The sequence below is a fragment of the Geospiza fortis genome, unplaced genomic scaffold (assembly GCF_000277835.1).
Source record: "Geospiza fortis unplaced genomic scaffold, GeoFor_1.0 scaffold40, whole genome shotgun sequence".
NCBI lineage: Eukaryota > Metazoa > Chordata > Aves > Passeriformes > Thraupidae > Geospiza > Geospiza fortis.
Window position 1 is genome coordinate 13,682,541 of NW_005054297.1, and position 11,007 is coordinate 13,693,547.

Sequence of the window (11,007 nt, forward strand, 5' to 3'; positions counted from 1 at the left end):
CACCTATCATCTGAAATACCTTGAACTAAAAGCCCTAGGTGATGATACTCGAGTTCAGTATTGGGAAATAAGGCATGGTTACATACCTGACTGTTGGCAAAAGCCTGAGTTTGGGGTGCTTGTGTTTGACTACAGTAATACGCAGTAACATGTATTAATAAGTGATGGTTATGTTGTACATATGATATCTGGTAATGATCTTTATATATGTATATTTCCTAACAAGAAGCCAGCTGTTGGATCACACATCAATACAATAGTACACCTTAAATGAATGGTTAGATATGCACATGCTCTGACAGGGAAGTCACTACCTGATACACTTGTGTATTTTCCCAATTTCAGTTATGTGATACTGTCATTTGAAAACACTGGAGAATACATGGACATGAAACAAGCTGATACCACTCAGTATGTGCCAATGCTGGAAAGGAAGGAGGGCTCTAAATACTCTGATATCCAGAGATCTGTGTACGATCGGCCTGCTTCATATAAGAAGAAATCCATGTCAGGTAATGTAGAACTGTCCCTTCAGCATATATCATTGATACAAATGACTCTTGTGTAAACAGGTATCTGATTTTTGTCCTCTAAATGCACACAAACTGTTTAGCTCTGTTCAGCAAGAGTGTGAGCATAAGCTGTAAGCTAAAAGCTTGTGGTTGTGTTCTTCCATCCTGCTCTGGGGGTAGGAGAGCATGTTGCTCGGGAAGAAGGGGTCCCATTGTGTGTTTGTTTCTGTGCTGAAGCACTGAGCAGTTGTGCTCTGCAATGGGGCTGTAGGCACTCTCAGGAGGCAGTGATTTTATCAGGCTTGTAGTTTGAAGGATTTTGAGCAATAGCAATGACCAATAATAATAGTAGTTTTTATTGTACGGTTTCCACTTACATTTCACATTAACTGACACTTACCAAATGCAAAACACTCCCAAATATTTTCCTGGATTATGTAATGAAGATAATGAATGCATCCTATTTCCTGCCCCTGTTCTCAGAACCCAAACGTGCTTTTGTTTAAAAACAGACACCACCACTTCTGCCTCCAGGCCTCAGAAATGGAACCATATCCAGTCCCAGATTTACATGGCAGACTTATGTACTCATGCTCTAGGACAGTCAGGAAAAACGAATCACTGAATTTTGACTGGTTTTCTTCCAGCATTTTTCATAAAATAAATAAGAACTGTTGCCATGAATTCCTGACCCTTTTTGCTGGTATTGGATGAGTCCCAGCGAATACTTCCTGGGAAACAACAGTGTTCAGCAAATGTAAATGGCTAAGAATGTACATGCATGCACAAAACCCTAATGAAGGCATCACCTCTAAATAAATATTTTTGTACCACACAATGAGTAAACAACCCATGTGACAGTCCAGTAATGTCCAGCAACAATTCTTTCTCTCTTTTTCCTGCTGTTCCCAGGGGGAAAAAATTACAGACAGGAGAAAACCCCTAACCTGCTATTTAATGCTGGCTGTTTTAAAAAATGCAGTATGTGTCAGTGACTGATGCAGACATTAAAAGTGGTAATAGTTACTATGAAAAGGCTGTCTTGGTCATGGTACTCTGCTAAAATTATCAGCTCGGAATCATGATAGGTAGGGGAAGGTGGATGCTCCTTTCACACTTCACAGCAAAATCACATCTTTCTTCTTTTTTTGATAGAATCAGAAGTCAAAAACCTTCTTTCAGATGACAGTTCAGAGGGCCTCAGCTTATTGGATTTGCTGAGCTTCACCTACCAGGTTGCACGGGGAATGGAATTCTTGGCTTCTAAAAATGTAAGAAAATAAAAAAGTAAGCGAAATGGAATAAGGTGTAAAAATGTCTTCTGCAGCTATGGTTTTAAATTTAGATTTTGAGCATATGACACAATATAGTATTATTTTTGGAGATATAGACAGCTTTCTCACTTACCTGGAAATGGAGATCACCATGGTGGGGAAAAATAAAAGCAGCAGTCACTTGTCTTCCCCTGCTTCATCCTGTGACATTGATGGAGTCAGGATACCAGAGATGGTGGAGGGTCAAAGCAGAGTCTGGGTGAAGGGTCCATGCAGTCACAAACCAGCATGGTCAGAAGCACAGGTGTATCATTAGTACATGAGGGATAGAATGGGAAAGGGGGATCTCCCTTTTGCCTCCTCCCCCCTAAAAGGCATCCATATGAGACCTCGCTGGTCCTGTCAGCAGGTGCTTGTTCAGAAGGTCTTGTTAGGACTTCACCTAGAAAGCCAACCCTTTTGTAAGGGCAGTGGCCCTCATAGAAAAAGCATGTGCTTGAACAACTTCATTTTTCTCCACACAGTGTGTGCACCGTGACTTGGCCGCTCGTAATGTCCTCCTGGCTCAAGGAAAAATTGTGAAGATCTGTGACTTTGGGCTGGCTAGAGACATCATGCATGATTCCAACTATGTCTCCAAGGGCAGTGTATGTACTTAATCTCTGGAGCTCTGCTTTAACTGAAATGAAAATTGTCAGTTCTAAATGCTATTTCATGTTCTTGCCATTCAGTGTTGATTACAGTAATTGACCATTGGGATGAATGCGCCTCAGAACAATTTATCTTCAGATCATTAATTCCTGTAACTTTTCTAACTCTGTTTTAAAGGGAAAAAGTACACGTTCAGTACTTCACAGTCTGATATTTTTAACTGGCAGGTTTTGTGACTGGATAAATTATTAAGTAACTGTCAAACAATGACATATCAGACCTAGTTCAGCAGTGCCAGATTTTACATCATACCTTCAATCATTTACTACCTGGTCATTTGCCAGTAATGAAATGAATACAGCTATGGTTTAACTAGTTTTTGTGGGGAGCAACAAGTAGCATTGCTTATAATCCTGGTACCTCTGTATTAAATTGAATTAAAAATAAACTAGCAAGGTTAACATTGCTTTTCTTATAGAGGGATGTTATTCCTGGCTATCAAACAACAATTGCAATAGTAATAATTTATTTAATGACTAATCTGTGTGTTTGGGCTTTCTTTCTTTTTATCACAGACTTTCCTCCCAGTAAAATGGATGGCACCTGAAAGCATTTTTGACAACCTGTACACAACATTAAGTGATGTCTGGTCTTATGGCATTCTGCTGTGGGAAATATTTTCTCTTGGTATGTATTGTAAATATTTTCCTATGTGTAGTGATTAAGTTTTTTCAATTCAAACTGTTCTACACTAAGTATTTCAAATTCTGCATGTGAAAATATATGCATGAAATCCACTGTTAGCTGTTCTTCTGTATGGGATTTCAGATATCAGTGTTAGGTGTGAAGTGAAATGCCCATACTCTCCCAAAATTCTGTTTTGTTTTGGTATGGATTTTTTTGTTCCTTTGTTTGAGGGTTTTGCTTTTTTGGTTTTGTTTGTTTGTTTTTGTGATGTACTGTTTTTTGCTGTAAAACTAAAAGAACTGCGTGAAAATCTTTTGTGGAAAAGTATTGGCGTGCCACAACAGGATTGATTTTCTGTCTAATATGAGAAGCAACATGCTTCTCCCTTGCAATGGGGTGCCTGGGGCTGCAGCCCAGCTCAGCAGCTGCTTTGGAACACTCTCTTCATACACGTTTCAAAAGAGCTTGTCTTAGTCCCATTACAGAATGAAAATAAATGTCAATCTTCTGGGACACTGACTTCTCATTTCCAGGTCAACACTGTTCACACAGTTGGTTTATGGCAGTGTAAAGTGGTTATGACAATATATAGCAGTTCCAGACAATGCACAGCTCCCAGCTGGGAGCAGCCTGGCTCTCTCCTCAGCCTCATTAATTAATTAGCCACCTGGACGGGTGGTTGGCCTGCTCCAGCGAGCCTGCATTGCCCAGATTTACTGCCAGCAGAATTACTCATGCCTGTGTGGTACCTACTGCTGCCCCACGGCAACCCCAAGCCTAATGTTATTTGCTAGAACAAGTTGTCACATAACTGCTTCTCAGAAAACAACAGTTGCACCACTATTTATGGTATTGATTCCTGTAATCTCTGGGCATCATAGGCTCCTGTAAATAGCCATTCCCTGATATCCCTGGGAGGCATTGGACAGCTCAGGAACTGAAGCACTAAACTTCACTGCTCTACCTGTAAAGAAGGTTTTGAAGCTTATTTTTAGGTGAAAATCCTGCTTTTGAGAGGTCAGAGATTTCTGAAGTAATATTATAGTATGCCTCCTCCATCTGAGAAAATTGTTCCTTTTTGGAAAGCAAAATATATCCTCAGCAGTGTTTGTTAAAAAGGTCAATTATATCTTGCTACCATGTTGACTTCAGCTTGAATTACTCTTTTACACATCAGCAGCAACTGAGCATGAGGGCAATGATGACTCTGTGTTGCAGCCCCAAATTATCAGTTACCTGTGCTAGCTTGGGCCAAGCCCAAACTTTTTGACAACCCATGCCAAATTCAGGCTGATGGCCTGATCCAGGTATCATCCAATCTCTGTTCCCAATACATTCTATAAACACTGTAAAGGCATTTTTTTTCTAACTAGTACCGACTTCAAACTTTCCTAGCCAGTGTTTCGCATTACGGCTTAATGTCATCAAGACAATAGCTCTGATGTGAAATGCTGGCTAGGAAAGAATCATTCTGATGTCATATTAAATTGTAGTGTTAACACTTCTTAACATGAACAAGACAGTATTTGGGAACTCTGTATGGATATTTAGGTATAGAGTAGTACTTTTGCTTCTCTTTTATCTGCAGGTGGCACACCTTATCCTGGCATGATGGTCGATTCTACTTTCTACAATAAGATCAAGAGTGGATACCGAATGGCCAAACCCGATCATGCCACCAATGAAGTGTATGTGTGCATTTGGCTTTTCCACACCTGCCCAGTCTCCAGAGAATTCTGGCTTTAGTCTCTGTTTGATCAGTTATGTTCCTCTACCAGGTGGTTAAACTGGTTTCCTTCCTATCTGCAGGTATGAGATTATGGTGAAGTGCTGGAACAGTGAACCAGAGAAAAGACCTTCTTTCTACCATTTGAGTGAAATTGTGGAGAGCTTGCTGCCTGGAGAGTACAAAAAGGTTTGCTCTTTGTAATTTTCTCTGTGTTTTCTGCATACTGCTTCAGAGGGAATTATAAGCATTGTTCCAGCCATGAGAGCCATGAGCACTGAACTGGCACATTCTAAGCTATGTGAATTATGTGATTAGCATCGGGACATTGCATGTTTGGTTTCCTCAGTCAAACTTGCTGAGAGAAGCAGTTCTGCAGTATTAACTGGGAAGCAGAACCCTTTATGTCTAATTAAATCCCAACAACTCAATTTTTCTACTGGAGAACTAGTTCTATAAATTTTCATGGGATTTTGTAGGCTGTGAAATAATTATATAAAAGGGACTTCTTGGCCCATGTGTATAATCTCCCTGTCTCCTTCTTTGGATCCTGACACCAGCAAGTTTTCCCCTCACAATTCTGATAGCTCTTGACTATTTGTGCTTTCCCCATCATTCAGTGTTTCATTTTTCTGACCTACCTTAACTCCCTTTTCTTTACCTTTCTTTCACATCTACTTGTCTGCTTTGGGCTGCCGCAAAGCTTTGCTCCTGCATCATCTAAAACTTACATGTCACTTCTCCCTTTAAAGCAATTGAACATTCTGGACTTCTCTATCCAGTATTGCTGGCTCATAGGGCAGAATATTTGCTAGGCTAATGAATCACAGCCGCCCATCTGAAGAAAGGCAGCCTTAGTGAATAGCATCTAATGAGGGGGTTGAAATTAATATTTTCAGAGCTATGAGAAGATTCATCTGGACTTCCTGAAAAGTGATCACCCAGCTGTCACACGCATGAGAGGGGACTGTGACAATGCTTACATTGGTGTAACTTACAAGAATGAAGACAAGCTAAAGGACAGGGAGAGTGGATTTGACGAGCAGAGGCTGAGTGCTGACAGTGGATACATCATTCCCCTGCCTGACATTGACCCTGTTTCTGAAGATGAGCTTGGCAAAAGGAACAGACACAGGTAGGTGCAGTTTACAGATCCCTTAGCCCATAGTCACCACCTAGGGTCATGGTCGGCAGTGTCCATTTACACTTTCCAGCATTGTACTCTGCAAATGGTTTCCCTAGCTCTGTTCAAACTACTTACTGGGGGAGTCACATATAAATATGGTAGTATGACTGCCCACAGTGTCTTCAATGGGAAAAAGTTAACTTTGCCTGTTTTGTGGGTGCCAGGGTAAGGCGACTTCTGGTAGGGGGCTTCCATATGTTTTTGGGACTCCTTTAATAGCTTGGTCAAGTCACAGTGGCTGTCTTGTGGATCTGTGGGCACAATTTGCATCACATCTTGCCTCCTTGGAGCTTCATATGAGATCTCAAAGGATTGATTTGTTTGTATGAGACAAATTCTAAAATCTGGGAGAAGTTGTTGATAATATCTTCTATGATCTAGGTCTATATATCTTCTAGTTTTCTATGAAAGCAGGGTGTCCAGAACTTTTTACTTCTTTCTTGTCAATTTGCATGACCAATGCCACTACAACACAGCACTGTCTGACCCTAAGTGTGAATGGTGCAGGTTTAATTCAGCCCTTAATTCATACTGTATAGATTCAGCAACCTAGAAATACCTTTTTTCTTTTTTTTTTTTTTCTTTTTTTTTTTTTTTTTGGTGTATTTTTGTGCTTTATTCAAGTGAGGGGAAAAAAAGTCCCTAAAAGTACTATCAAAATTAAGACATATCCTCTCTCTCTGTTATTCTTATCTTACTGTCTGTTATTGCCATCTGATTTTCACCTGACCTCTCCAGATTTACCTAAGTGACCTATAGTGACGGTAGTGTCATAAAACTACTTCTCCAACAAGTATCTGTCTGAGAGTGCTTGGAGGAACATAAGAACAGCATGGTCCTTTGAATTCCAAGGTGGTTCTCTACTTTTGATATACAAGATATGTCATGAAACTAGTGGTGATAGTCACCTGAGATTGCACCGTGGGTCAGAAAGCATCTGGGGAGGTAGTGTTCAGTTCTGCTAGAGACTGCAGTGTTTACTCAACCACAGTCACCACATACCTTATCTCTGAGATATCTGTCTCTTCCAGTTCACAGACATCTGAAGAAAGTGCCATTGAAACTGGTTCCAGTAGCTCTACCTTCATCAAGAGAGAGGACGAGACCATTGAGGACATTGACATGATGGACGACATTGGCATCGACTCCTCAGACCTGGTGGAGGACAGCTTCCTGTAACCCACGGACACCCGCCAGCTCTGCACACAGGGAACCTTCCCCAGCTGTCTACAGACTTCTGCGCCACAGAGAAAACCACTTTATTGCAACGTCAAGGATGTGAAGAGGAGGTGGATTTGTAGAAAGGAACGCCCAGAAATGGGCACAGGACTCAGCCTGAGTATAAATGAAAGAGACATGTTGAAGATGGATTTTTTTAGTGTTGCTTCTTGCAGTACTTCACTAGCATCTCGGTGTTGTTTGCCATTCCAACTGGTAGGAGGATGAAGGGAAAGGCCACAAACAGACCAGTTTTGTGTTTCAAGGGCATTCATATAACTTTGATGGATCAATTTTCCACTGCAGCAATACTTCACCATTGTAATTATGTAAATAACTGTCTACTCAAGGATCTTTTGAGGTGCACATTGAACATATGCCATGGATTTTAGAAGAGGTCATTCCTGAATTCTGTGTACTTCCTCCCTCAATCTCAATGTCAGCTGCTGTTGAACTATCATGTGAATTGAAGAACATGCAAAAACCACTTTTGGACCAAAAAGGTCTAAAACCACAAGGGACTGACCGGTACTATAAAACATGTTACTTTCCACCATTAATGCAAGTAAAGGGGAATAATAATGATAATAATAATGATAATTAAAATTCAGTCTATAATAGGTGTTAGAAACCTAGTAAGTCTTTATTAACTATAGAAGGTAGCTGTTTTCAAAATAATACTACTACTGTTTTCAGTAACACTAAATGTATATTTTACAATCCATTGTCCTTCAGTAAAAGCACAATATCAAAACACTTTTTTAAGTGCAGGGGAGAAATTTCCAGCCCAAAAAATTTTATGACATTTTTTTTCTTTTTTTTGATCTACACAGAATGGTAATTGTTCTGGTTAGCTAAAACTACTTTATCATGGAGAAAAAAATTTAGATTTTTTTCTTTCATGAGCTGAGTAGCTTTTCTAAGCAGATGTACTAGAAGCAATTAGTTTTCCTCTGATTAAGTGAGGTCCTAAAAGTTTCAATTAAAAAAAAATTATACCAGATTTCCAAGATGCTGGAGAATGGAAGATTATGATAAACCACCAGCAATACCCCATTATTAGTGTTTCATGGTACTCAAAAGAAATCTTATCCTGAAGTTAGCTGTGAAGAATTGATTTGATATTTAAACTATTCAAGAAACAAAGACATTTCTCCTAGCCTGAAACGCAACTTCAAATAAGCAGAAATAAATACGCAGAAAATATTCTTGTCTTAGTTTTCAAGTTTAAACAGGAGAAGAAATCTCTACTATCTTTGCAGACTGTAACTACAAAAGGTAAATGCTTCTAGGAGTGTTTTTTTGGAAAAAGGTGCATGAAAATGAATCTGCTCTCAGCCTGCAATTGTTGATTTTTGACACCACTTATATGAACAAAGTATTATGATTACTGCTATCACTGTACAATGTGTTATTGAGAAATTATGCTTTGGAAGACTTACATGTGAAAAAAATTATATCACTGCCAAGGGCTCCATCCTTTCTGGTACTCAGCTTTCAAACTTTGCCTTAATTCAGTGCAATGAGCACCTTGTGGGATACGCCCAGCCTCTGTTACAATACAACCAATGCAAATGCGGTGCAAACTCATTCCTGTGTTGCAGTATTTTCCTAGGAAGTGTGAAAGAGTGACTGACAGAACATGCTCGATGTCAAACTACAGTTTACCCTCAAATGGCCCTACAAAAAGCTTCGTAAGTCCCCTTGACTTCACTTGTGGACAGCTACAGATCAAACAAAAGCAAACGCAATTTTGGCAGTGTTATAGTGTGGGACACTGCACAGGCAAATAATTCTGGGTCTGGGTTTCAAGCTGTCACCTGGCTGAGGCCATGCACAAGATCACAGCAAATGTGAAAACAGGACCTGAAGCGAGCCCCCACATTTTCAACCCCGATGGAAGCTGACAATCAGAAGGAATGGTGATTGATGGTGCATCCTCTACTTCTTGCATTCCACAGATCAAGAACAAGTGTCTTCCTGGGACCATGCTTTTGCCAAACATGTCACTGAGCTCTGTATGGGGACAACTGTGAAACATAGACCCTTGATATAGCCAGGACAGATGAGATGGTGTGAAATCTCCCTCCAGTTATGAACTATGAATTGAGGAAACACAAATTGTCTATGGATATTTCAGATATCTGAATGGCCACTTGAGATGACATGTGCCTTAATTTGCATGCGTAGTCTTTACAACTGCACATTCAAATTAGGCAAGCAATTTCACCTGCATTTTTTGCACATGGCCTAGTGTTCTTCAGGGTTTGAAAATCAGCCCCAGCATGTTTTATTATATCAGTTACTGGAATCTAAGGACATTTTCGTGCAGCTTTGCCTTCCCCTCACCAGCCTCGTTCTGTATCTCACAGTGCATCTCAGGCTAGACTCAGACAGTGAATCAGAGCCAGCTCACTTTCTGGTAATGTTAATTCTCCATCCTGGCATGGTTATTGTTCAGATCAATTGCATCCCTGGCAGAGGTCTAGCCAAACCCAGCTCACTGCAGGCTTGGAATCAGACAAGCTGGCCTAGAAACTGGAATGAGAAGAAGAGGAAGAGAGAGGATTTACTAGAGAGGGAGAAGTGTGAAAGGATGAAAATGAATTGCTTAGTTTCACAATATTATCAGTATTACAGACTTTTTTTTTATGGCTTACTTTTTGAGAAGCCACTGGAAGAGATATTCCCAAACCTTTTGCTACAGTAATTGTATAATGACAATCAGTGTTATCCTACAAAATGCAGCTTTTGATTTGGAATGGCCAACCAATTCCTTACAGCGTGGTCTGCAACTTGTACAAAATGGTCCTATTATGTGATGAAGGACGTGAGATATGATGATGTTATACATCAATATGTATATAAGTATTTTTATATAGACTTCTAGAATACTGCCAAAACATTTATGACAGCTATATCACTGCCTTTGTTTATATTTTTTTTACTGTGATATATTCCACAGGCACGTTAACTGTTGCACTTTGAATGTCCAAAAGTTATATTTTAGAATAATAAAAAAGGAAGTGTTTCCAAAATGATGGCTGTTGTGAAATGTTTGAAGAAGGGCAAACTGGCCTGAGTGATGGTAGGCACAAAATGTATTTCAAAAATGCCCCTGTTGATATTTTGTCTTTGAAAAAATCTTGTAAATGAAGATCTTTATATTTCAATAAATGATATATAATTTAAGGATATGTGAGGGCTCTATACTCACTTATTGAAAGATGGTTATAAAAAATCAGTCTTGCTCAGGGATTTTTTCCCTCAAGAGGTCTTTGAGCTGTCTGTGAAGCCATCAATCAGTAATGACAACTCTGTCTCCTAGCCCTTCCACTGGGCACAGTGAGGGAGTGCTGGCAGCAAATGACCAGGATACCAAGTGACATCTGTGGGCAGTCATATTATCTCCCAAAACATAGCAGGTATGGTGCTCCAGCACTGGGTGGGTGAGTGGGTGGGCACTGGGCTCCCTGCCCAAGATGAAACCCTTGGCCTTGGCACCATGTGTGCTGGGGGGTTGATGCCTGCTGCTCTGCCCACACTCAGGAAAGGGCCCTGGCTACAGGGTTTTTGAACTTGTGTTGAACTCAACACCATTGTGAATCACACTAAATTTTTAGTATGGTTCTGTGCTCCCACAGAATCAATTTTACACAGCATATGTAACTGAATGTGAATTTGAGAAGATTTGCAAGATTTCAACCTGAAATTGGAATTAAACTTGGCAGCTGCACTTCCTGCACGAAAGGC

The 11,007-nt window shown here is 40.1% G+C and overlaps 1 protein-coding gene across 3 annotated transcripts in view; it reads left to right on the forward strand.

The window, feature by feature from the left end:
- Positions 1–10,451, forward strand: part of PDGFRA (platelet derived growth factor receptor alpha) — a 36,621-nt gene extending 26,170 nt beyond the window's left edge. For all 3 annotated transcript variants that reach the window (XM_031056556.1, XM_031056517.1, XM_005415493.2), the window contains 8 exons: positions 346–512; positions 1,668–1,783; positions 2,311–2,433; positions 3,013–3,124; positions 4,713–4,812; positions 4,934–5,039; positions 5,750–5,985; positions 7,068–10,451. In XM_031056556.1, coding sequence (XP_030912416.1) covers positions 346–512; positions 1,668–1,783; positions 2,311–2,433; positions 3,013–3,124; positions 4,713–4,812; positions 4,934–5,039; positions 5,750–5,985; positions 7,068–7,215 — 1,108 coding nt within the window. In that variant the 3' untranslated portion in view covers positions 7,216–10,451. The remainder of the gene's footprint in view (positions 1–345; positions 513–1,667; positions 1,784–2,310; positions 2,434–3,012; positions 3,125–4,712; positions 4,813–4,933; positions 5,040–5,749; positions 5,986–7,067) is intronic.
- Positions 10,452–11,007: the final 556 nt, after the last annotated feature.